This window comes from Lemur catta, chromosome 7 (genome assembly GCF_020740605.2).
Source record: "Lemur catta isolate mLemCat1 chromosome 7, mLemCat1.pri, whole genome shotgun sequence".
Taxonomy (NCBI): domain Eukaryota; kingdom Metazoa; phylum Chordata; class Mammalia; order Primates; family Lemuridae; genus Lemur; species Lemur catta.
In genome coordinates, this window is record NC_059134.1 from 25,618,105 (window position 1) to 25,645,310 (window position 27,206).

Sequence of the window (27,206 nt, forward strand, 5' to 3'; positions counted from 1 at the left end):
GTGCTAGAAATTATTGAAGAAAGGGGCCAGGCACACGGGCCCTATGTGGGTCTGCAGCCCTTACAAGTCCAGTCTGGATTTCCACACTCAACTTCAAGGAAAGAAAAATGTTTTTAGAGTCACTCGATTTAGCAGCCGCTTCACATTGTTTTTAGGTACCATCTTTATCCCTTCTGCCAAGGGGGCGGGGGGTGGGGTGGGGGGGATGCAGGGAGGTAGACTCGCAAATGTTAGCGGATCCTTAATTTAGCAGATCATTTAGGGGACAACTGTCACGATTTAACTTTTGCATTGAACACTTCCAATCCCTACTCTACAAACGCCTTCGAAGCAGCTTTCACCGGCTCTAAGCGGGGCAAGAGCTGCTTTTAATTTGAGACGCACGCAGTTGTCCCATGGAAAGTGAAGAGAAGCCTACGAGGAGGTGAGAACGTGCCTCTGTGTGTGTTCGTGCCCAGAAATAAGCCGCTGTCACGCTCTCCAAGACTCCAGGTCCAGCGGCCCCCAACTCGCTAACCGTTCTTGTCCTTTGGTTGTGCACCCAACCCTACGATCAGATAAGAACTTATTTTTATTTTTCCTTGAACTGCTGTCAACGAAGCCATAAATGCCGGAGACAGATGGACAGATTTGTTTTAAAGTTCCCGAGGAGGCGTCATCTCCAACCCCTTCCCCCACCGGCCCCTCTTTTCTGGGCCAGACTCCGGCAAGCTTTCCCCGAAAGTGCAGTTCACTCCTTTGTCACCAGGGGCCTTTAAAACTGCAGAGACAAGGACGGCAGCAAAAGTAACGCGCATCCATTCGCCAGACAACTCACAAACATCTTTTCTCAACAAGAGTCAGGCAAAAGCTCCCCGCAAGAATGAGGTCAAACACTGCTGTTCTCTGCAGAAGTCACACTTAGAAACATCGCTCGTGGGGAAAACATATTGTACACATAGGGTCATTACGAAAAAAAAGAAAAAAATAATAAGAATACTCATGGGGGAAACAAAAGAAAAAAACATTTTAAGTAGCCTTTTCTTTAAGGACTTTGGGCTACGATGGGGGGGAAATGGTCTTGACATGTTAAAAGGCAAAAAAAGCATTGTGCCATTCTCCTTAATGTTTTAAAATTTAATTTTACAATGAGAAAAAAATCAAAGAAGTACACACATCCTTTCGGATACACAATCTCAGAGCATACCACCGGCTATATATTCTGTGTGCACCATCCTACTTAACACTACAACAACTCTATGAATTACAAGTTATTAATTTCATCTCACAGATGAGGCAGCAAGTAGTCAGGAATCTGTCCATGGTCACACAGCTTCTAAGAGACAGAGGACAAAGTCAAACCCAGGTTCGATTCCAGACACAGTGCTCTCCACCTTCCCATCATTCTGTAGCCAACAAAAACTATAGGAAATTTAGGTGCTCTAGGAATGCAAAAAGAAAAAAGAAAAAGAATCATCCCCTGAAATCCCCCCTCCAAGAAAGAGCCCCTGTTAGCATGTGGGGGTCTCCCCTTCCCCTCGACTCCACACACACACACACACACACACACACACACACACACACACGCACACATGCCGCTCTGTCCCCGCACAGCCGTCCAGGCATGGAAACGGTTAAGTCGCCCTCACTGCATAAATCAAAAGTTCAAGGCTGCAACATACCACAATGATTCCCTCTTTACATATGACAAGAACCAGAGAGGGGCTGAAATCCCAAGCATCCTGCACGGGGTCTCCCTGGCCTGCACAGGTTATGCCGCCAGGGTCAGGGCCGCGGACCTTTAGCGGCAACATTCATTTCCTGAACAGGACAAGTTCTCCTGACCGTAAAGCTAATGGGAACTTCCTCGCACGGTGAGCTCGGCTGACAGGGCTACTTGTCACTGGCCACGCAGGAGGAGAGTGCTGGTTCCCATTAGTGGGTTATGATGCCAGGTGCTACTAATAAGGTACATCGGCAAGAAACAAGAGCCTGCTAAGTTGTCTCTCCAACTCTGGAAGTAATCAGCCTGGGCTTCGGGGCTGGGTGGGAGGGGGGGGCCTTCTTTAAAGACATGGGTGGGGGTGGAGAGGGTTCTGCTACAGTAGACTCCTGCAGCATCTAACCTGCTAAGCGGCTTAAATAAGTAAATTTCCAACAATCCCTCCACATTTCCCCCAGCTACCATAAAAGACTCCCCCAAATTAACACTAATAACGTTCCCCCAGCACTCCAGGCCTGACGGATCACCCTGAGGGCCATTATGGTCGGCCACATCTGCTTCTCACTATGGCAAGGAGAGTTGTGCCAACAGGCCTAATGGCATTAAGATCACAACGTTCAGCTAATCCACTTAGAGAGCCACGCCGGGCGAGGGTGGCAGGGGGCTCGGCGGCTCCCTTGTCAAGCTGGGGTCACAGGAGAAGCGGGAAGTAGGGAGGCGGCCTCACACTTGAGTCCCTGCTGTGTGCTTTGGGTTACAAGTTATCTCATTTAATATATTTTTAAAACCACACTGAGAGGTAGGGGCTAACCTCACTTCACAGAAGGAGGACACTGATGGTTCACGGAGGTTAAGTCATTTGCCCAAATTCGCAACGTAGCGCTAGCATTCAAACCCAAGCCTACCAGTCGTCAGTCTTTGTACTTCCGCTGTATGACTCTGTCTCCCACAAAGACAATGGCTGATGAAGCCATTTGTCTTGTTTTTAGCATGCCTGGTGGTTCATGTGCATGTATATGTCTTTACTTCTTATTTCTGGGGGATCCAAAAGTCCCTTAAGAGGGGAGAACTCTAAAAACCACTTCAACCGACCAAGAATTGCTCCTCTTCATCAAAACATCTGTGACTGAGTCTTCTAATAACTTTCTCCATCATGCCCCACTGTTTTCAGGAAGTTCTTTCTCTTACCTAACTTGGATCCTGCCTACTGCAGTGTTCAACACAATCTGTTCACAATGAAGAAAAGCAGGTCTTAAGGACAGAGTTGAAAGTGAGCTAGGAATTTAGAATTAAGCAGAGCTTTTCGAGTTTTCAGCCACAGTTTCCACGCTGCCAGTAAAATACCGGGTCCCCTCCTTGCAGCTGCAGAGATAAGCCTCACGTAGGCAAAACCCAACCATAGCTTTTCCAGACTGAGCCAGCATATTAAGGACACCGGGGCTTTTAAGGGGAAACAGTAGAAAGGGGGATTTCTGATTATGTTGGCTTGAAATTAACAGCATGGGATTTTTATTTTTGTAAATGGGTTTCTTTTTTTCTCCCTCTTTCTGTTTTTCAAGTCAGCATAAAAGGCCTCTGTCACTAGACACTGGTCTCGTTCTGTGTGGGTAAGAGATGACGTAGTAGTCCTTGGACCCATGTGGCCTGGGCCCCCAAAGAGATGAGCACTTTGCAATGAGCAGCACCCTACGTTCCTCCTCTCGAGAAGCCACGGGAGGAAACGAAGAGGCCAGAGCTGACGAAGCAATGAGCCTCCTGGTCACCCAGCTGCAGGGAACACGGAGCCAGAAGACCTGGGCACAAATCCTGGCACCACCCTTGACTGCTTTACCACCTCTCAGGCTTCCCTCGGCCCATCAGGGAATGTGACACTATAATAATAATACCCGCCTCAAAGGGCATCTACAGGGTTTGTGGAGACACTGGCTGTGAATGCACTTAGCATGGAACCTGACATGTAGCAGCACTCAAAATGATGTTCACTGAGTCCGCTCTTAGAAGCACCCTGCACTGAGGGCAGGCAAGGGAAGGAGCTCTGGGACGCCCAACACCCACAAATTCAGCCCTGACTTCCTTTAGTAAGACAGCATGTGTGCTCTTCATCTCTGCTGAGACCACGGTGATTTCCACGCCTGGTCACGTGCACGGGCAACAGGACACTGCATCGGTGAGCTGCCTCTGCATTTGGACCCGATAGCAGTGGAGTGCAGCCCAGCTAAATTTAAACAAGAACTGGAATGACTCACCAGGCCTCAGGTCAATGGGACAAAGAGTACCCTGGCCACCATGGTACAAGAGATCAGCTTCTCTGGGAGGATGCAAGTGCACACTGTGTCTCAGCCCCAAACACGTGGCACCGGAGGCCGTTTTACCTCGCTGTATGAATTGACACCCTATGTTAAAGAACAGTCTCCGGGAGAAAGCAGGATCTGCACCAACATGATTGCATTTTTTACCCTGCATGCTAACATGACCTACTTCACAACAATGACAATAAAAATACAATAGCAAACACTTATGGAGCACTTACTCTGTGCCACCATTCCTTGCATGGGATAAATATTTACTGATTAATCCTTATAACAACCCAGTGAAGTAGGTACTGTTATTATTTCCATTTCACAAATGAGCAAACAGGCAAAGAGAGGTTAAGTAACATAATCACAGTCACACAGTAAGTAGTGAAATCAGGATTCTGACCCGGATAGTCAAAATGCACATTTACTACCTGTAAAATGTGGGGTGGGAGATGGAGGGGGCCTATTGTGGCAAATTTTTCTTTCTACCCAAATAACTACCATAAATTCAGAGCTTTTACTACACCCAGCCAAAACAGAACTTGACTAAGAAAACCTTTAGTTATCATGGAAAATCCAGAAATTTTCCAATGAGCAAACTGAGGCACACCTGTATTCATTTAATAAGACTCTTAAGTCTTGGGCTTCTAGCTGGATTTGTTTTAAATTCATTAATAAAAAATAAATTAAAGTGATTGGAAATGTTTCTCACTGAATTAGCAAGAAATCAAAGAGCTGTGAATGCAATTTGATTTTAACAGTTTAGGATAATCACTATTTTAAAGATTCATAATAGTTTCCCTAGAACAAGCAGGAGGAAAAGTGTTGCTAAACTATAGCTTTCTCCCTCCCAGCAATTAGCAGCTCCATCCAATAGTGACAGCAAATTGAAATGGGACTTCTCACTGAGATGAAAGGGCAGGCAACTCTCCTCCATTGAAAATAAAATAAAAGGAATCATCTTCAAAAGTTCCAAGAGCTCAGTCTAGATCCCAGATGGCTCAGTAACCCTAAGCAGGTTAAAGTATTAAAAAACAAAATCAGAGCAGACAGAATCGAATCAAACTCACCCCCTATTTAGCTGGCTGAACTGCCAAACCAAATTCCAAAACACAGCAAAATTCAATTAACCATAAGGACTTCACCAAGATACAAGTAGGTGCACAAAGGGTAAAAGAATTTCTGAAAGAGCTCAACAATCCGGAAAAAGCTCATCCAAGTGCCTAGTTTTAAAAATGAAGAAACTGAAGCTCAGGGTGAAAAAATGATGTCAATGGTGACAGAACTGAAAAACGCAGAGCTGGGTCTGGAGCCCTGGCTTGCACGCGGGCTGGGCGCACTACCTCAAAGCCTCCTGCTATCTTTCTAGCTTCCCAACCACAGCCTCTCCAAAAGACCATATTTCCAGGAGCCCAAGAGGTTATAACCCTAAGTCATTCATCACCCCAAAAGGATACTTCCTGGAAATAGAAATGGATTCAAAAGGAATTTGGGCAAATCTGTGAATGACAGAGCAGCCATAAATAGCTACTAAAAGAAGCTGGTATACACCTGACCTTTAGGATTGACGTCAAGGAAGATGGTTGTAGCCTCCAACAGTGGTATCTTCGGCATAGTTTTGGCAACCAAAGACTAGGTCAGATGGATCTGACCCAGAAGAGCAATGCCCATGTTCTTATATGGCCTGGTGCAGTGCACCCAGGACCGTGAATTAGAAGGCGAGCTGAGTGCTTGGCTCTACCCATTTATAGCTGCGTGACCATAGGCAAGTCACTTATTCGCTCCAAATCACATCATCCTCATCTGTCAATCAGGGCCAATAATGGCCCATAATCCCTCATCCAAAACCCTCGGGTGCTTCAGAATTCAGAATTGTTCAGATTTTAGAAAGGTACTCTAGTGCCTATAGTGTTTAACCGCCCCGGCAGAGTCTAGGGCAGCACTCTGTAATCAAACACATTAATATTTTTGCAGCAAAACATATGAATATTCAAAATAAGCAGGATAAATATAGCCTCACGTCAGTTCAATTCAGGTTTTGCCACTAAATGAGTTCGCTGCAAACTTACAAAAAGCCTTTCAGTTTTCAGAGCTTTTCAGACTTCATTATCACAGATATGGGATTATGGACCTGCACCCCCTTAGGGAAGGCTGTGAGGGGAAGAGAGATAAAGTCATTAAAGGTGCTTTGCAAAGAACAAAGCGCTGCAACTGATAAAAGGCATTATTAATATTATTGCTGTGGCTATCATTATTCAACAGAATACACTTTTCCGAACAGAATTTAGTTTGAGGTGCCTGGCAGAATGATGAAAGGGAACCAAGAGTGACTTAAACCAAGGTCAACGCCTATTGGCCCTCTATATGGTCAACCACTAACAACAGAGCAGCTGGTCATCTGAGAGGGACCAGGCAAAGGGCCAGGCAGACCTCTGACATCTCGGCCACATGGCTCTGCACCCTAGAGTTGGCCCCAAGGAGCCTCTGGGAAGTGCTGCACACATGAGCCCAGGGAGCTGGCTGAGACCATGCCGTGTGGTTCCTGAGCTTTCCTTCAAGACCCAGGCAGGAGCTGCCACTGTGTCTGTGCAGGACACTTACTGCAGCTGATCTAAGGGCTTATCTGTATGAGATCCAGAGGCTCCTGGGGGACTAAACCCCACTCTGCTTCTGTCACACTAAATTCAAAACATATTAAGACCAGTCTGTATGAACCTAGGGAGACTAAGGGCTATAAACGGAGACTATGTTCAGACTTAAGTCAACCATACTATTCCCTGCAATCTTATCACCTATGTATAGAACTCTGAGCATGACAAGGTGCACGTGGCCCAGCTGAGCTGGGTCCCAGACCATGTCCAGACAAGCCTACATGCACAACTGCTCTAGCCTTTCAGAAAGAGAAAGAAAAAGAAGAGAGGCCAGTCTTCCAGAAGCCTCAGATGAACCTTCCTCCCTCAGACTTGACCCTCTGTCATCTTCCCCTTTCCACTGGGGAAGATTTTGGGTCCAGAGCTTCTCCTTCACCTGCCTGGGGAATGCCGCTGATCCATCAGCTCTTCTCTCTGTTCTGACTTCCTTCTGGTTCCTTTAGGTAAGTAAGCCCCGTCTGATCAACTTAGCTGGTGTCTTTGTCTGGTCTTCCCATCGCTCCATAACTACATTTGACATTGCTTTTACATCTTGCATGAGCCGCAGGGACCAGGATCCACGACTTCACTAAGTTTCATTCTCAATATCTGTTTAGCCAATAGGTTCTCACTCACTCCATACCAGCCTGGGATCAAGGCACGGGATTCCATAACAAACCCCCCTGCCTGCCTCATTTCCCAGCACTTTGCTCTAACATCCTCTCCATTCCCTTCTGCCCCCCAGGAAGAAAAGCAAGAATAACTGCTGGGTACTTCATCTTCACCAAAACTCTTGCCTATGGCCTTAAAAATAAACCTTGTAGGCCGGGTGCAGTGGCTCACACCTGTAATCCTAGCACTCTGGGAGGCCGAGGCGGGTGGACTGTTTGAGCTCAGGAGTTCGAGACTAGCCTGAACAAGACCGAGACCCCATCTCTACTATAAATAGAAAGAAATTAGCCAAACAACTAAATATAGAAAAAATTAGCCGGGCATGGTAGCGCATGCCTGTAGTCCCAGCTACCCGGGAGGCTGAGGCGGAGGATTGCTTGAGCCCAGGAGTTTGAGGTTGCTGTGAGCTAGGCTGACACCACGGCACTCTAGCCAGGGCAACAGAGTGAGACTCTGTCTCAAAAAATAAAAAAATAAACCTTGTGGCCTGTTATTTCATCATGGTCATCACTGTTACATTTCTACCCAATTCTACAGTTTTCTGGCATCAAAATCTTTCCCTTTGATTTTTTTCTTGCCTTTTTGTTTGTGCTGGCAGTGATGTTTTTTCTCCTATCAGAGCATTTCTGAGACTGCTGATGGGTTGGGTGGGTAAGAGGTGGGGGGAGACAGAGAACAGTAGGAAATAGAGAAGTAGTCCATTAATCCTAGAGCTTCAAGGGTAAGGCAGACAAAAAAAGCCACCCACAAAGTATACCTAGCCGGGAGCTAAGGGGCTGCCGTTCAGAGTAAGGGCCAAACACATGGTGTTACTCCCTGCCACCATCCTTTTTTTTTTTTTAAGAGACAGTGTCTCACTCTGTTGCCAAGGCTGGAGCACTAGCGAGATCACAGCTCACTGCAGGCTCGATCTCCTGGGATCAAATGATCCTCCGGCCTCAGCCTCCTGAGTAGCTGGGACTACAGGTATGAGACACCATACCTGGCTAATTTTTTAACATTTTTGTAGAGATGAGGTCTCGCCAAGTTGCCCAGGCTGGTCTCAAACTCCTGGGCTCAAACAGTCTTTCCGCCTCAGCCTCCCAGAGTGCTGGGATTACAGGTGTGAGCCACCGTGCCTAGCTCTCCCCTTCTTGATTTCTTTAGACCACCTCCCCCCAGAGCTTCCCACCGAAGGTGCTGCCTTGGCTGTAGCATATGGGGCTGCAGCAGCTGACTTTCCACTCTCAGTCATTCTCCCGGCCAGCAGCCCACAGCGTGACGCCAAGGATTCCAGGCCCAGCAGCTCACCATCACACACCCGCGAGGACAGGGACATTCTCTGTGCCACCTCAGAGCCAACACAACCCTGGTGGACACTACACACTAGAACTCAAAGCCAAAGGGGCCACGCAGTGAGGAGACCTAACCAGGATGGGGGACAGAGGGTCAGCTCTACATGTTTGTGGTGACTATGTACAAGTCCAGTGCTGGTGATTTCTGGATTTTACTTCATTAATTCAGTGCCAACCCTGCTGGCTGTCTCCATTCTAAGAAGTGAGTAAAACAAGGCTCAGAAAGGTTAAATAACTATCACAGGCTCTCTGGAATATAACAGGGCCAATCCTCCATCCTTCCCCAGAGGAATGAGGTTTTCACTGAATGGGAACTTGGAACTCGCAAGGAATGTAATATCTCTGGTGGCCCTCTTGGGTAAAGAAAAGTAACTGGGACCCAACAAGAGCCAGAAAAAAAAAATTACTTTCCACCATACTCCATTTCTCATAACAGGTAGCTGAAATAATTCACATCCGGAGAAGTTGATAAATCTATCTGGTCAAGTTTGGGGAGGGGGTTTCCTCTTTAGGAAAGTTTGAGCAAAAACAAACAAAACGTCGGTCTATTTCTGAGCGGTACAAACATCGAGACTACACACCTCAGTGGCAGTTATTTTTCGCACCCACTGGAACAAAAAATCGGCTGCATTTAGCTCTGCGGCACTTTCCACGAGGTAAGTCTCAGAGCTGCCGATGAAGCTGTGTCAGAGCAGGTTCCGGCTAGGGGTGATCAGACTGACTTCTAGATGCCTCCACCCCACCCCAACCTCTCTCACTCGCATCCCCTGAACCTGAATGAGCCACAGAAGAATGGGGGTAGGAGCTCATGCCAAAGTGGAAACTCCGCCCAAGATCAGCAAAACAGCAGGCCAGAGGGTGTGCATGGAAATGTTGTTATTGATGACAATAGAAAACTGGATTTGTTGATACCATTCATCTGGCCTGGGGACTAGAGGGTAAAATGACCAGCATATAGTTTATGACAGAAACAGGAAAAAAAACCAAACCCACCAGAGTCTCCCTTTTATTTCCTCTGCTTCTGATAAGCAATCTTCAAAACTCTCTGTACTGTAGACACAATCCTCAAGACTAAGTGACTCTGAGAAGCAGCAAAATACAAGAGGGTTAAGACCTGAATTTGAATCTTACTCTGCCTCTTACTGTCTACGCGACCCTAGAAAAGGGACTTTATACCTGGGTCTTAGTATCGTCCTATGTAAAAGGAGGACATTACCTACCTCATCGGGCTATTGTAATGAAAATGCAACTCCGTGTAAAGCGCTTAGTACTGAACCAAGCATGTCATAAGAGCTCAATGAATGGCTATTTCACAGAGGAGGAAACGCAAGCCAGAGGAAGCCAATGCTAGCCCGAAGCAGCATTTAATTCAATGTGATCAGAGATGGGATAAGAATGAGACTTAACAGGCTGCAAGACCACGACTGTCATATACATTGTTCCCCCTTGAATTTAAATCAACTCCCTGTAAATGCATGTGCAGGATCAGAGAGTGAGAAGGGAGAGGGAGCAACAAGATGAACGTTCACCAAGCATGACGTCTGGAACCTGCAGCTGCTCTCGTGGCCTAAGCAGCCTCCAGCCCCTCCCACCCTCCTGAGCTGCAGATGGGGACGGCCTGCCTTTGCAAGTGGCCAGATCCAGGCCACGGGAGACCCTCATCCTGAACCCCACTGCCTCCTCTCCACGTTATCAATCACTCCAGGCAAAGAAGCATAGACCCAACAGCAGAAAAAACAAACAGCAAAAGAGAGGGAAGGGCTTATTAAGAAGCTGGCCCCAGTGCTTTTTGGAAAGACCCTGAGCCCCCTCACTATACTCTGAAAAATGTGCCCCCCTCAGGACTTCAGAAGAAGTGGGTTTTTTTGTTTTTGTTTTTGTTTTGTTTTGTTTTTACAAACAGTAAGGAAGACAGGAGAGCCAGGCCCCCCGGCTCGGAAGCAGCCAGAGTGTGAAGGAAAGGTGTCGGGTGCGGAGCTGGGGCAGGGCCTACCTGTGCTGCTCCACGGCCTCATTATCGGGAAGCTCGACCCCACACACGCTGCACTGCTCCCCGAGGGTCCGGCTCTCTGACTTCATGCCCACAGCCAGCTCACCCAGCTTGCTGAACAGCTCCCTCTGGATGAAGCCCTGGGGCAGCAGACCCCCGTAGGTGCTGAAGTCCATGGAGACGGCCAAGGCAGGCTGGACGTGGAGGCCAGAGGACACTGAAGATGGCATGCTCAACACGGCGTCAGCCTTGTGGTTGGGCAACACAGAGTAGATGCCCAGGTGTTTCTCGGCTGTGGGTGCTGGGTGCTCAGGTCGGCCAGCGGGGCCCTGGCCAGCCTCTGCTGGGGGGGGCAGCTGCTCGGCACTCTCCTCTCGCCCATAGTGCAGCTCCCTAGCACTGGTGATGACGCTGCTTCGAGTAGGGGTCCCGGGCCCCTCTTTGCCCCTTTCCTCGACCTTGTCCCCCATCCCTCCTGAGATGCTAGACTCGGCTGCCCCAGGGCTATCCTGGCAGGGCACCTCATCCACCTGCATCATCTCCGTCTTCACTTCAGCCACCCCAGGGTGCCGCCCACCCCCAGCCAGAGTTGGCTCCTCAGGCCCTGCAGGTGGCTGAAGAGTTCCCTGCAGGAGAGACTGTCCTATGGTCATCAAACTGTCCACTGCAGCCTTGGTGGGACTCATGGCTGAAAGACCAAAGGAGGTGGAAACTGAAGGGCTCTGGTCCACCATGGGCCCAGGGAGGCTCTGTCCAGCCACACTGGCATACCCACTCTCCTCGCTGGAATGCTTCGAGATGAAGATGTTCTTGAGGTACCGGGCCTTGCGGTCCTCTTCTTCCTCGGCCCCACCATCGGCCATGGTGGCCTCTGTGTCATTGTCATCTGAGGCCTGGATGGTCTCCAGGATCTTCAGGCACTGCTCCTCCAGGTATTCGATCTCCAGGATCTCGGCCGCATACAGCAGGTCATCCAGGTCCTCTGCCTTGGCTTGCAGCGTGGCCGTGTACGCATATTCCAGAATCTGCTGGAAGGTCTTTGGCGAGAGGAAGTCCAGAGTATAGTGCTGACTGTTGCGGTGGAAGAGGATCTCAAACATCTTGCTGGTGCAGGCCAGCACTGTCCGGTGGGCGTGGAACTCCTGGCTGTCCACCATGATGACCACATCGCACAGCGTCCCGGCCAGCCGCATCTGGTTGGCCTTGCACAGCAGCCCCGTGGGGTGGCTGGGGTTCTGCAGCTGGATCATGCCCATCTTCGTCAGATCCATGGTGCTCCCCTCGGCTCAGGCATGAGGCTCTCTTTCTTTCTGGGCTCTGCGTGGCGGGGCAGGGTGGGCTTTCTGGGCCAAGGAAGGGGGCTGGAGGAGAGAGGGTGGGAAGAGGCGAAAGAGACAAAAGAACAAAAAGCAGATTCATTAGTGTCCCTAAAAGTAAAACTTCAAACACTACAACATGTTCCCCTAGTCCCCACCACCAAGACCCCAGCAAGAGAGTGTCAGAAATTTTAATGGAAGGGGCTTCCTAGAAATCTACCAATCTGCCTTTACAAGCCCAGGAATGAAGAAAGTAAAGAGAAGCTTCTGCCTCAGCATTTGCCTGATTCACCACTCTATAACATCCGTCGGACAAAGTGAAATGAAAATTGCAGTAAGTCCTCTGAGTCCTGAGCCTCTTCTATGTCTGAGAGTAGGGGCTTCCTATGCAAGGCCAACATTCATTATGAGCAATGCTAGCATGTACTTAAAATTAACAAGGCTTCAACCCTTTCCTTTAGTCAACTTCACTCTCAACCCCTGGACAGCAAACCTCTTCAAAACAAAGTTTTTTTTAACTTGGCCTCACTGTGGTGGCCCCAGGAGCAGAGTCAAACCTAGCTGGGACTAGCAGCCTGGAGCCACGGCCCACAGAAATCTACAGGCAAGGGGCTCTTCTCCCCTAGGGCCACCCTCTCATCATCAGCCTGGGCCTCTGTCCTTCCGCTCCTCTCAGGGCTGCACAGCACTGACAGACCCATGCTTGTCCCCTCCTTGGGCACTAGCAAGAACACACACACATAACTCACACACTAACTTGGGTCAGTTCCACCCACAGGTGCCTTAAAGTTATTGGATATGTAACCCAAAATCTGGATCTGTGTGTGTGCGTGTGCACCAGCCAGAGTGTGTGTCAACACACGTGCACAGGCTTATATAAGACGCTGCGCTTACCCTTCTGCCCACAGTGCCCAGTGGACAGGAGGATCTAAAAAATGAAAGACGATGGGTCATGGAGAGAGGTCATAGGAAATATGCTCCCCTACAGCCAGGAGTGCTCTGGCAGGGCTGGGCTCATGAACTCTGTGTCCCACAGGCTCCAAGGAGTGGGCAAGTCCTGTGACCATGAGCAGCAAGTGATGCTGGACATGGCTCCGAGGTGCTAAAAGTGACACTGGCACCAGCATCTACGGTGTGAGTTACAACCCGTAGGAAGGGAAACCAGGGCTGGGAGACAAAGGCTTCTCCCAGAGCCTGTTCGGAATCACCGATGGGCTCCTGGACCCGAACCGCTCCAGGAGTTTTAGAAAGACCTCACAGGCGCAGGAGCCTCCCAGCCCCTGCCTTGCTGCGGCCAATATTGCAGCGAATGACCTGGGAGCAGAGAAGAGCAAGGTCTCTCCCCCACTCCTCAAACACTGCTGCCTCCACCCCGAAAAGGAGCCCTATAGGCTCCAGAGCCTCAAACCTCACGCAGAAAAGGTTAACAGGACGGCTGGTCAAGACGCTCTGCTGTCCACCCCGGGGTGGGGACCGAAGCCGTCAAAGGTGGGACGACCATTCAGCCACGCCTCACCGCCGTGTGCTTTCCCGCAGACATCGGGGTTTCGGAGAACCGGGAGGGAGCAGCCGAAAGAACGGAAGCTTGGCTACTTGAATTCCTTCCCCCAAAACAAGCTCTCTGGGTCCCGAGGGAAATCAGGATGCCCTTGGTCAGCCGCCTCCCCACCCGCCGCTCGGCGCCCGCGATCCGGCCGGCGCTGGCTGCAGCGTCCAGCCCGGCGGCGCGGGGAAAAGCCGGCGCTAACCCGCCCGGGCTCCGGGGATCGGTCGCGCTCTCACACGCCCCCACGTCCCAGCGACCCCCACCGAGACTTGGAGACGACTTCAGCAAACTTGGGGAAGCAACTTTTCCCGGGGAGCCAGACTCCTGAAAGAAAGGCAGCCGAGCTAGGGAAGAGGGAAAGCGAAAGAGACGCGGACCGAAGAAGGCGAGAGTCCGGGCGGGCAGGGCTCCGCGGCGAGGAGGCGGACCCGCCCCGCGGCGACGGGGAAGCACAAAAGCCCCGCAGCGAGTTAGGGGAGGAAAGGCGAGAAGGGGTCGGCTGGCCCTCCCTCTTCGACCTAGGGCCGTGACCCCCGGGGAGCTACGGGCAGGGTCCCGGGCGTCTGGCCAGCGGCGCCGGCGGCGGGCGTGCCTGGCCCGGGCACGTTGCGAGCGTCCCAGGGAGGTAGCGAGCGAGACGGTGCCGAGCGCGTCTGTGCGTCCGGTGGGTCCGCGGGCCGGCGGGATCGTGCGCATTTCGAGCGCGTGCGGTAGTGTGCGAGGAGCTGCGCGAGCGAGGCGCGGGCGCGCCGCGGTGGGAAAGGCATCCCGAACGCATCAGGTGCAGAGCCGGGGCACCCACCGAGGGCGGCCGGAGCGCACCGCGAGCTCCGGCGCCACAGCCGGTCCCGCCGAGAGCCGAGGAGGGCCCGGAGCGCTGGAGACCCTGCGGAGCTTCCCTCCCTCCCCCCAAAAAGGGGATCAAGTCCAATCAAGAAAAAAGAGCCCACCACGTTTTTTCAAAGAGAAACAAAACCCAAGCGAGTCCCAGTCCTGCGCCCCCGTGCCCCTCCGCCCCCAGATCCACTCGTCACCTCCTCCGATTCTAGCTTCCCAGCCGGCCGGTGAATAAACACAAAAATAAATAAACCAAAATCCTATCTCGTGCCCGCGCACAGGTCCGCATACATAAGAGCACCCACTGGCTCTCGGCTCTGCCACCGGCCCCTGGCGGTACAAAGCCTCCCGATCTCCGACCCTCGGCTCGCGCCCTCAGCCCCGGCAGCCCGCTCTGCCCCCCACCTCTCACCCCGACCGTGCCTTGGAGAGGAAGGGCTGGGCAGGCAGCTGCGCCCAAGCTGACAGCCGGGGCTCCCCCTTCTAGGCGACCCCTCAACCGGCGGCAGCGACGACGGCTGCAGCTGCAAGAAGGGAACACGCCAAATGAAATAAGGCTCAAGCCCAGTGGCCGAGTGGCCGAAGCGAGCGCGCGCTCCGCAGACCTTTCCAGCCCCGGGGCGCCCCGGCGCGCGGCGCTCGCTGGGCGGTGCGCCTTTCCCCGGCCCCCCACTCACCGCTGCCGAGCCGGGCACTGTGGGGTGGGTGTGCGTGCCTGTTGGGGGGTGTGTGCCTGTGTCGGGGAGGGGTGTTGCTGGGGAACTGTTGCTCTCCGTATCACGGCGGCAGCGGCGGCATCGCCGGGCAGTTCGCAGTACCCGCTCTCATCGCCCTCAACTCCTCTCTGCTGCGAGGTTAGCAAATCACCACCGGCTGCTGCGCCTCCGCCGCGTCCCACGTCAACGCCGAGCCTCCTCCCCTGCGAGGCCCCGGCGCCTCTCCATCTTTAGTGCTGGCGGCCGAGCCCGGCTCCCTGCCCACAGCTGCCCCCCTTCCCTCCCCCCTCCCGCGCCGTCCCCGGGCTCAGCCCGCCCACCACCCCGCACTGGCCGAGCCCGCGCGCGCTCCCCGCCCCACCCCTCCCTTCCTCTCCCCTCCCCTCCTGTCCCCGCGCTCCGCGCTCCGGGCTTCGCCTGACATCTAGCTGCTGCTGGGGCGCCGGCTGCCGCGCTCTCCGGCCGAGCGGAGAGGAAAGACGGAGCTAGTGGAGAGGAGTGCAAGGGACTCCGAGCCCTTAATGGGAGCACTGAGGGTGAAGGGCGAGGAGCAGCCGCCACCGCACTCCCAGATTTTTAATTTCCACTGGACTCGGGTTTTGTCCCCCGCGCCGTTGCTCCAAACGCAGAGTTTAGTCCCCGGTTCCAATGTTGGCCCCCAATTCGGTGCACGTCATCTCGCCTTTCACTTTTTTCCGGACTCAGGGTTGCATCCCCAGTTGCCGTGACATCGGTTTTATTATAAAAGGTCGCAAGCCCAGGCCTTTCATCCTCCCGGCTTGAGCACACGCATTTCGAGAACTCTGAGGGTGCGGAGTTCGAAGGCCCTTGTGAACCAGGTGCCAGGGTCTGCGGAGATCTATAGTCCAGGGGAGACGCCCCGTTTCAGCTGTTGTGATTGCTGGAGGCCAAGGTCGAGTCCTGAGAGAAACTTTTCTCTTGAGCATCCCCTCAGATCTGCCCCCCAACTACCTGGACGGAAAGAGTTCCCAAGAACTGCCCCCAGCTCAGTGCACAGCCTTCAATGAACAAGGGGAAGCTTGGAAACGTTGTGGGCCCCTCAAAAGTGCGTGTTCCTCTCAACTAGCCGCCCGACTTTAGAAGTGAGAGTTGAGATCTGTAACCCGGGGTAAAGCACCCAAAGAAAATCAGCCCTTCCTCTGGCTGCAGAAAGTTCCCCTCTTCCCTTTTCCTTGGAGCCAGGCAAAGGTAAGGGACAAGAGCTAGGAAGTGCTCTTTGGGGGACCTCTGATTCAAGTCCAGGGGCGTTGGGGTGGGAGGTGGGGATGACGGAGAGTGCCATCAGGGGGTCTTGGGACCCTCAGCCTGGAGGTCATGCGGTTGTAGCAACACTGGCCTTCAGTCTGTGTGTTCTGTCCATGACTTGCAGGTGAGCCAAAGGTTTTCCATGAGACCCACACAGAATCACATCTCCGTGGGTACCTCTGGCACTGCCCCAGACTGAGAGTCAGGCCTCAAGAGCTGTAGGGTCATGGGCGGGGGCAGAACTCCCATCTGGCTGCTGAAGGCCAGGTAGCAGAGTTTACACATTGGAACTGACCCGGCTTCAAAGAAGCTGCTAACAGGGTATCCCAAGGACAGATCCTTCCATCTCAGCAAGAATCACTGCTATCTGCTACTAGCAGGGAAAGTGCTCAGACCAGCAGGAGTCTGCAGAGAGGAGAAGACAGGGCAGGGCAGGGCAGGGGAGCACACTTGGAAGTGAAGGAAGGGGTCAGTTATCCTCAGATAGCAGTGGACACAGCCTCATCAAACTGAGAAGGGGAGGGGAAGCCAGTCCCTGGGTATTCATTTGATTAACAATACAGAGCAATCCCTATTTAGAGACTATCTATTTTTCTTCCTAAGCCTGTTCACCCTGTAAGAAAACAAAGATTTAAAGAAAGTTATGAAAGAACCGGTCTGCACTGATAGCAAGAGTGGAGGGATGTCAGGAGGGGAGAAAGGACCCTCCTAAGGCCTCACCGGGGAAATAGACGAAACAATCATTAAACTCGTTGAGCTTCTGCCTAGACGGCTTCCGCCTAGCTGTCCACATCCACCTACCGGCCTCTCTCCAGTGCAGTAGCAGAAGCAGCACACAACCCCTGATCCTAATCTCCTATTAATCCTCAAATCAGAGAAAGAGAGAATCTCTGGAAACAATGGGAGAGAAAGAACAATCCTCCATGGTCCTGGCCTCCCCCACCCCCACTCCATATTCACTCTATGTGAAAATCTCCCTTGCTTCATAAACTCTGCCCATTAAAAAGCCCAGCCCTTGTTAGTAAGTGTTAAAGAGAGATTAATGCCTGAATTTAAGAGGTGGGGAAGGTAACAAAAAGGAAGAAGGCAGGCGAGACTGTGGGCTGAGTGCCAGCGTTGGGCTCCAAGCATTTCCACTTAGCGCTGAAGGCTGGCTGCACAGCAGTTTGATAAGGTTTATTGGGCCCAGATAAAGCAGCAGCAGCTCCCCCACCAAAACTGGCACCATTTACAGCCAGAGCTATGTCCTTGGGTCCTGGAAAGGCTGATGACAGTCCCCAGTTCAGAGATTTCACATGGCAGTACCTAAAGCAGGTTGGAAAATTACAAGAGAAGGCTCTCTCTCATTCTCTTTCTCTCTCTCTCATACGTTCATGTGTTCATAGTGATTTTTCTTTTACTTTTTTTCTTGAAAGGTCTAGTAAGGGAGACTGTAGTATCAGTTCTCCTAAAAATTCAAGAGACCTCAATCTTAGGGGGAGTTCGTGCTAGAGACAGGAGAATAGATGTGTTGGCTTTCGGATGGAATTCCATTGCTAAATCTTATTCCCTCATCTCCTCCTTTAACCAAGTGCCAACTCAATCTGAGCACAGTGTACACATCTTAACACATTACCTGTATTGTTTTATTTAATCCTCATAACAGTGCTATTAATGCAAGTGCTATTATTTTCACCATTTCTGCAAACATAAAAACTGAGGCTCAGAGAGATTAAGTGCCTTACTCAAGATAGTAGATCTATTTGACATCAGGGCTGAGACTTTAAGTCAGACCATCTAACTGCAAAGCTCATGCTCTCTACTTCTAGATCATACAATCTCTCATGAGATAGATCAAGAAAACAAGGACTTTTAATTTTCCTTCTCCTCTTACTCCACTGAAGCCAAGGGCTAACCGGCAGCCAGCCAAACTGAAAACCAAATGTTCTCAGCTTGACCAGCAGGTAAACAGACCTAGATCCCCCAGCATCTCTATACTTTCCCTCCTTCCCCAGAATCTCAGGCAGAAGTTGGGAAGGGAGTTTGGAATGACAATAAAACTTGAACTAAACAGACACTCAGAAGAAGGATATAGTGATGTCTGGAGTATTCTGATCTAGTGTGAATGGAATATTGCAACTCTTTTTGTTCCAACTCCTCATTTGGAAAATATGTTTAAAATTCTAAAATTTAAAAGTAAACTTTCCTATCATGATAAGTAAATCAAGGATCCCTACCTTTTGTGGAGAAGCAGCTACTTTGCATTTTCCTAAAACCTCAGGAGGAGTAGAGAATGAGGCATGTTCAAGGAGGGAGGCAGGCCATGAAGCCCGAGTGGAAAGGAGTCATCCCTGGTGCAGCTGAGAACTCCAGGTTGCCACTGGGGGATGCAGTAGGGCACCAGATCTTTGCCCACGGGGGAAGACACAGCACACCTAGTGTGTCCTTTTCTGGAGTCACAGGATTTTACAATCTTACAATCCTTCATTCCAGTCATCTACTCTATAGATGCAGGTAATATGAACAATTATGAAGAGTAGAACTTATCCCTGCATATGGTGGGGTATACATATGTTGACTTTTTTTTTTTTAATTTTAATTCTTTCACAGCACTTCCTTGGATGCCCCCCCCCCCAAAAAAAGAGAAGAGTGGGAAATAATCAGATGATATGTGTGTTCTGGTTACTTGAGGCCCAGAAAACCGAAGAAAAAGATGATTTCTTTGATTAGTAGTTGCCATCATCCCTCTTTCTCCTGCGGAGACCTAGTTAGTGGTGTTTACAAACTTGGGCTTCTCTTGCAGGTGCCAAGTATGCCCTTCCTTTCATGTGTAGGGCAGAGAGTGACTTCTCAAAGGGGAAGAAAGGGGGAATTTTTTTTTATCCATTGAGGCCCCTGGGTCACTGTGACCCCAAGATCTTCATGATCGAGGAAGAGAAAGCTTTTTCTTCTTTCTTTCTATCTCCCCAGCATATTGCAAATGGTGTTGAGACCTAATGTTGTCAACTCAGATAGCAAATCTGAGTTGTTATTAGTGCAAAGATGCCCTAAGGGGGTAGGCAGTGTGGATGAGATCTGCAACGGATGTTATGGGGAAGTGTGTTTATAATTATAATGGGATTTAATGTACACTGGGACCAGATGATGGCAGCCATTTAAAAAAGAGATGCTTAATAAGAGAGGTCCCTTAATGACAGGCAGCAGGGCTCAGGTTATTATGGAAGAAGCACAGTGTTTCACTGGGTGTCACAAACCATGTGCTAGGTTTTATGGGGTTCCTAACAAAGCTTTGGGGTGAAACATAGCAACCATTGCTGTCAGCTATTGGGCATAATGTTTTAATGTTGTTGTCTTTGAAAGGGGCGTATGCACTAGAGAAAGGCATTTTCTCCCTTTCAGATACACATCTACACATAAGCACAAACACGTAGGCCCCAGGCCAACATTGAATAGTTTTTGGTGTTTCTGGAAATCTGCTTTGTTCTGCAAAAGATGGCCTCAATTTCAAAACTAAAATTTCGTAGCCATGGAGGGGTGCGTTTTCCATGTAGTGTGTGTGAGATGAAGCAGCATGACTGCCATTATGGGTAATGGGAGTCCCACAGCTAAATCCCCAGCACCATGCTGAAAATTAACCCCCAAGTCCTCATGGGGAGACGGGGGCTTTTTGAGCACTCTGGTGTGTCTTTGTTGGGGGGGGCCAGGAAAAGTATGTAACATTTTCTTACGCTGTTTAACTTTAAACAGCTGACTGCTTAACTTCTGAGTTGTTTAACATCATGGATTTCAAGCCACTGCAGCTGTCTTCCAACAGGAGAGCCACAGTTATGGACAAAGCCTGAAGGGCACACAGGGGAAGGTCACACTCCTTGGAGATACCACCAGGGCCACCACAGTCCAGAAATACAACTCCATGTCCTCTACCAAGCTGAAGTATTCCTTTTTTTCCTCTCCTGATGTGAAAGAAGTGTATGAAAACTTTGCTCAGCTAATACAGGCCTCACCTATGGTTGTGGTATTGTCTATTCACAAAACATGACGTGGCCAACCTCAGAGTCCTTAAAGCGGAATATTTCATTTATCCTGACCGGGGGAAAAAAGGCAAGGAATAGATAAGTGGACACTCAACTTCCAGTCACACAGTCTCGGAAGCTGACTTTCTGGAGAAGCTGCTCTTCCAACGACAGTGATAGGGCAGGGGTACCCAAGCCACAGGATGAAATTATTTTACTCAGTGACAGGTCATTTATGCCAGCTACACTAAAGTTGTTGTAGCAAGACAAACGCTGATATCCTGTGGAGTGGAATTCCAAATTGGTATGAGTTTCTAAGATAAAATGAAAGACTGTCTTGTGGTTCTCCCTTGAGAAAAGGTCACAGCCTCCCCCGTGGGGCCGAGCGAGTGGGAGACGGGGATGCCCTGTGCGCGAGGGCTGCGGTGGGCTCTGAGCCAGACGCCTGGACTCTGCCTCCCTTGCCAGGCTGGGTCCATTTGTCTCTTTCTGAAGTCACTGCTGGATCTTTGATGTCATCTTCTCCACCCCACCCTCCAGTCAGAATTAATTTCTCCCTTCTCCATAAGTCCCGTGGCACTGTTTGGACATTTATCATAGTATTTACCACCATCTGTCTTCTGAGTTACGTGTCTTCTGACCACCCCTCCACTGTGAGTGCCTGGACAGCAAGGCCTCAGTCATGTTCAATGGGGTATTTCCACTCCCAGCCCCCAGAGCCTAGCATACTGTCAAGCAGAGTTGATGTAAATGTGGATGAACTAATTGAATGTAGGCAGAAAGAATGAATGAATGAACAAATGAATAGAGGCACCAAGTGTTTTAGGAATTCGGGAGTGGGGGAGCATTCTGTATTCAAACATTTAGGGAAGGATTCTTTGTGCTATAGGGTTTTCACCAAACCTCGAAAGATGAATGGGCTACAGGTAAGGGTTGAGGATATCTGTTGAATTTAGTTGTATACTGAGGGTATAACTGGGTTCTATTTCAGTTGATCTCTTCCCCAGGAGCCTAGAATCAAGCTTTTCACAATATCCTAGGAGTTTTAATAAACCTTTATTAAACCACATTGAATTGAAATGAAATGAATTGATTTTAATCACATTGCTCATTACTCCCACAGTGGCCTCGTCATCCCAATCCCAGTTCACGGTGGAGATGAGAGCGTCCGGTCTCCTGCTAGGGACCCCAGTGGGTGTAGAACTGCTGGCTGAATCCAGCACTAGCATGTGAGACGTGCATTAGGTACAAGTGCTGACAGGTTTGCTCAGCTATTACTAGGTGTGGCAGAGACTGGGAAGCTGCTCCCCAAACTTTTTCCTGAGTACACCCTGGACTACACTTTCTAGCTTACCTTGCAGTTAGGTGCAGCCCATGTGATTGACCTCTGGCCAGTGGATTGTGCCACTTCCAGGACTGGCCCATTAAAAACTCCCGTATGGAACCCTCCATTTCCTTTCTCTTTCTGCAACTTGGACCCCATGAGCAGATAGCTATCTCGGAAGCTGAGTCATGAAGATGGCAGAGCCAAGGTAAATGGAGCCTAGATCCTGAATCACAGCTTGGAGAAGAGCTGCCTGCCTACTAAGAACATCAATTTTGGGCTTTATATAAGTAAGAAATAAACTTTTGATGTCCTGAGTAGGGTTGCCAAATTAAATAAATAAATTCAAATGTTAAATTTGAATTTCAGATAAACAATGAATCATTTTTTAGTATAAGTATGCCCCAAATATTGCATGGAATGTAGTTACACTAAAAAAAATTGTTTATCTGAAATTCAAATGTAAATGGGTAGCTTTTTTTAACTAAATATGAAAACCCTAGTTTTTAGCTATTGTATATTTTGGAGTTTGTCTATTATAATAGCTGGCATTACCTTAATTAATACACCTGGTTTCATTTGTCAGAAGCAGCAGGACCACAGCACCTGAGCTGAGATTCCACCTGGGACAAGGTGATGCCTCCAGGTCCCCTTGACGCTGAGAGTATGCATGGAGCACCCTATGTGGACAGGCCCAAGGAGAAAATGAGGAGAGAGATCCTGACAGCTTCAAGTTTACCCTTTTTCTTTTTTTAATTTGAAAAAATTTAGGGCACACAAGTGTTTTTTGTTACATGGATGAATTGTATAGTGCTGGAGTCAGGGCTTTCAGCATACCCATCCCCAGAACAGTGTGCCTTGTACTTGGTATGTAGATTTTTGTCCCTAACCCCCTTCCACTATCCCCACTTCTTAGTTTTCAATGTCCATTACAGCACTTTATGACCATATATATAACTTGTTTAGCTCCCACTTATAAGTGAGGACATGTGGCATTTGTTTTTCCATTCCTGAGGTATTTCACTTAGGAAAATGGTCTCCAGTTCCAACCAAGTTGCTGCAAAAGACATTATTTCAGTCCTTTTTATGACTCAGTAGTACTCCATGGTATAAATATATGCCACATTTTCTTTATCCACTCATCAGTTGATGGACACTTAGGTTGATTCCATATCTTTGCAATTGTGACTTGTGCTTTGATAAACATTTGGGTGTATGTGTTGTTTTATAAAGTGACTTCTTTTCCTTTGGGTAGATATCAGTAGTGGGATTGCTGGATTGAATGGTAGGTCTACTTTTAGTTCTTTGAGGAATCTCCATACCATTTTCCATAGAGGTTGTACTAGTTTGCATTCCCAGCAACAGTGTAAGTGTTCCTTTTTTACTGAATCTCCACCAGCATCTACGGTTATTTTTTGACTTTTTAATAATGGCCATTCTGACAGAGGAAAGGTGGTATCTCATTGTGGGGTTTTGTTTTGTTTTGTTTTGTTTTGTTTTTGTTTTTTTCGAGACAGAGTCTCATTTTGTCACTCAGGCTAGAGTGCAGTGGCATCATCGTAGCTTACTGCAATCTCAGCCTCCTGGGCTCAGGCGATCCTCCTGCCTCAGCCACCCCAAGTAGTAGGGATTGCAGGTGTATGCCACCACACTCAGTTATTTTTCTATTTTTTTTGTAGAGATAAGGTCTCACTATGTTGCTCAGGCTGGTCTCAAACTCCTGGCTTCAAGCAATCCCCCTGCCTCAGCCTCCCCAAGTGCTGGGATTATAGACGTGAGCCACCCCACCAGGCCTCATTGTGGTTTCAATTTGCATTTCCCTGATGATTAGTGATGTTGAGCATTTTTTCAAATGTTCGTTGGCCATTTGTCTGTCTTCTTTTGAAAAAAGTCTGTTCATGTCTTTTGCCTACTTTTGATGGGGTTATTTGCTTTTTTTCTTGCTGATTTGTTCTTGTTTTTTGTAGATTCCGGATATTAGTCCTTTGCCAAATGTATAGTTTGCAAATATTTTCTCCCACTCTATGGGTTGTCTACTTACTCTGTTGATTATTTCCTTTGCTGTGCAGAAGCTTTTTAATTTAATTAAGTCTGCTTTATTTATTTTTGTTGTTGCTGTATTTGCTTTTGGGGTCTTAGTCATAAATTCTTTGCCTAGACCAATGTCTAGAGAGTTTTTCCTACATTTTCTTCTAGAATTTTTATAGTTTCAGGTCTTACATTTAAGTCTTTAATCCATCTTGAGTAAATTTTTGTAGATGGTGAGAGATAGGGATCCAGTTTCATTCTTGTGCGCATGGCTATCCAGTTTTCCCAGCACCATTTATTGAATAGGGCTTCCTTTCTCTAGTGTATGTTTTTGTCTGCTTTGTCAAAAATCAATTGGTCATAGGTATATGGCTTTATTTCTGGGTTAGTTTACCCTTTTTCCTATGGGCTTTTTTTTCCAGCCTCTTCCACTATATTGTGAGTTCTTTGGGTGCTAGGATGGGGGAAGACAGGAAGGTCTCTTAATGTGGACCTGTTCAAGACCTTGATCAAGCCAATGGTCTTCTCATGAAAATTCTTTGTACCATAAACACCCAGTGTAGCATAAAGGCTGAGCTTGGGCTCTACTTTAGTCAGATGGGTCTGTATTCAATACTACATCCACCACCCCAGGTCCCGGTCATCTCAGGAAAATTACTTAGGCTCTCTGAGTTGCAGTGTGCTCAAGCTGAGGACAACAATGGTACCTACCTCACCAACATCCCTGTGAAGATGTACAAGGGGTGATTGGTCCACAATAAAGGATCTGAAAACGTTAGATATTATTAGCAATAATGTCAGGTACTCTTTCTTTCCACCCTGCCCCTACAAAATGCCTTATTATAAATATTTGGGGTAAGGCCTTGTGATAGATTAATTTTAAATCTCTTTAAAAGGGTGAAGCATGACCTGTGATTCTTGGCTTCTAATTGTAGCTGAGCACAGCTGTTTGTGGCCTTATTCTCCCAGTCTCATCCCATTTATTCTGTCAGGAGTGAGGCAAACAGGCAAATAGAGAACGAGGCAGGGTATGCAGGGGGTGGTGTTAATTTTCACCTCGTAGCATGACATATTTATTAGTGTGTATGTACGTTAAGCGCGGCAGCCTGGTTTCCTTGAGTTAAATAGCAGTCATGCCCAACTGGCTCTCCATGTACCATTACTCCAAGTGATTGAGCCAATTTCTCCCTCTGCCATGAGTTTAAGTTGTAAACCTCTCAGCCAGACAGGGAGGCAATGATGGGCTGCCTGTTGTGATTATTATTAACCTTTAGCATTACACTCACAAGACCAGGGGGGGTCTGTGAAGAAGCCCAGGGTAAGACAGGCATGGACCGCAGGCTCCCATCCACTCACCTGAGCCCAGTCTGCATCTCTTCCACGAGAAAGGCAGGCATGTCAGTGTTCACTTTGGCCTTGCAAAGAGGGTCGAGCCCACCAGTCTGGGGTGAGAGATTGCTTGTGCTGGGGGAATAGAGAAATGTGCCATTTGGCAGGAAATTAGAATAGACATTGAGATAAAGTTGGGAAAATGACCTCGTATGGATGCCTCCATATTCAGAAATCATTGGCCAGCCATAATGTTTTTCTCTTTGCCATATATTTATCAGCCAGACGCTGAGTTATCCGGCTGAAACTTGCAGGAACAATGACTACCGCCTGGTTGTTAGCAGGGTGACTGGGACCAGGTATGTTTAGCCAGACCAGCTGCAGGGAGGAGAGAAAGTGTGAAAGAAGCTCTCCATCCCGGATCCACAGCCCTCCGTCGCTTTCCCTCTTCCAATCTGTATTTCTTTTTTTCTTCAAGGAACCAAACTTCTTCCTTGTTAATTAATCATGAATTGGCAGGGATGACAGTTCCCTGAATGTGGGCAGCTTGTTTTGCTTTTCTGAACAGTTTGGTCTCTGCAAAAATCTCTGAGAAGAAAAAAGTCCAGCTCTCATCCCTGGGGTGTTCGTGTTGCTTCTTTGTGAAAAATCCAAGTGTAAGCTATAGGCTGGCACTGGGTGAAGTCTGCAGTCAAAGAAAAAAATACTCCTGCTCTCAGGACGGTTGTAGTCTAATAGGCAAGGCTGGACTCAGGAAGGGCAGGTAGTGGGAGGCTGTGTGTTATTGCTTGTTTTCCACAATAAAAGGGGCTGGGGGAGGGGGAACAAGAACCTGCTTGCAATAAACATAACAGAGTAGCCAAAGCAGCCAGAATCTGATTTTTCCATTTCCTATGATCTTGCTGGGCTCCTTCCTACGGTCTCTTGGAGAGGCCCCTGCCAACAGGATGATACACTCTGCAGCTTACGTGGAATGAATATTGATTTGATAGGCTAAAACAAATTTAAGCCATGCCTCCAGTCTATTTGCCATGACATTTATGGAATAGTGCTCAGGATGTAATAACCACAGCTCACGCATGCCAAAGACTTACTCGGCGCCAGGCACTGGCTCCTGACACGCATCATCTCCTTTACTGTTTCAGATAATCCCATGAGTACTGTTGTCATTCCCATTTTTACAGCTGAAGAAACTGAGGCAGAGGGAGAAAGAAACCTTCCTGAGGCCACACAGCTAGCAGGCAGCCAGCTCCCACAGACTCCACGCTTGGACCACTTACCCTTGTGCTTCCTCTTGATATTAATTTCCATTCCTGGTGGCAGAGGCATTTGGTCCTTCAGCAATAGAAGGGATGGGGCCGGAAGGAAGCAGATTTGTAAACCACTGAGCTTTTCAGATCCAGTCACCACAGCATCAGAAGCCGGGGGCGGGGGCAGGTGGGGGGGCTCTGTTTCCCAGAGATTTAACACTGGGACCCCTGCCAGCTTCCTGGGGGGCAAGAGTACAGATCTGTACCTGGCTTTCCCTGCAGCCTGAGTTTGCTCACAGTTCTCTGCAAATGAAGAGGAAAAATTTATGTACCAGCCTAACCCATTGGGGAAGCAGTAGAGGGAAAGGTGGGCAGGAGCTTTCCCATCTTTTGTAGTGACAGAACGTGAGGAAAGTGTCCTTGGTGCTGTGTAACATGGGCAGGAAGCAGCAGTGAGCCCAGGTCCTGGGAGGAAGTAGTTAGAGGCCCTGGACAGGTTGGTGGTAAGGAAAGGGTACATTCTGATCTTTTTCTTTCCTCCAGGTTGAGGAGAGGAAAGGAGGTAGTGGGTTAATATGGAAAATGGATGGGCTAGTAAAGCTGTTACATTTATTTCTAAATGAGGATCCCTCAGGAACTCATGCCCACGTGTATGCATTCTATAGGACTAGATGGTAAGACAGTTCACTTTTCCATAAGCATTTAGGAGTTTGCCCTCTTCAAAACGGTTGCCCTCTTCAAAATGCCTGATAGACTCTTAAAACCAAAAGGGACTTAAAATATCATGTCATCCAACCTCACTATTTTAAAGGAGAGGAAGAAGAACAGAGAGGTGGTACAACATTCCCAAAGCCATCTGACCAATTACAGTAAGATCCTGGGACCAGAGACCATTTGAGGCCATCACAAGGATGTCATTGAAGCCACTCAGCCATTCTTGGAGAGCTTTTGGAATTGTCTTTCAACTACGTAGCATT

General features: G+C 49.0%; 1 protein-coding gene across 1 annotated transcript in view; it reads right to left on the bottom strand.

The window, feature by feature from the left end:
• Positions 1-15,294, bottom strand: part of ZBTB16 (zinc finger and BTB domain containing 16) — a 179,286-nt gene extending 163,992 nt beyond the window's left edge. Inside the window, exons 1-2 of the mRNA XM_045556530.1 lie at positions 15,002-15,294; positions 10,629-11,986 (exon numbers count right to left, since the gene is read on the bottom strand). Of these exons, the coding sequence (XP_045412486.1) occupies positions 10,629-11,896 (1,268 nt within the window). The 5' untranslated portion in view covers positions 11,897-11,986; positions 15,002-15,294. The remainder of the gene's footprint in view (positions 1-10,628; positions 11,987-15,001) is intronic.
• Between the last annotated feature and the right edge of the window lie 11,912 nt (positions 15,295-27,206).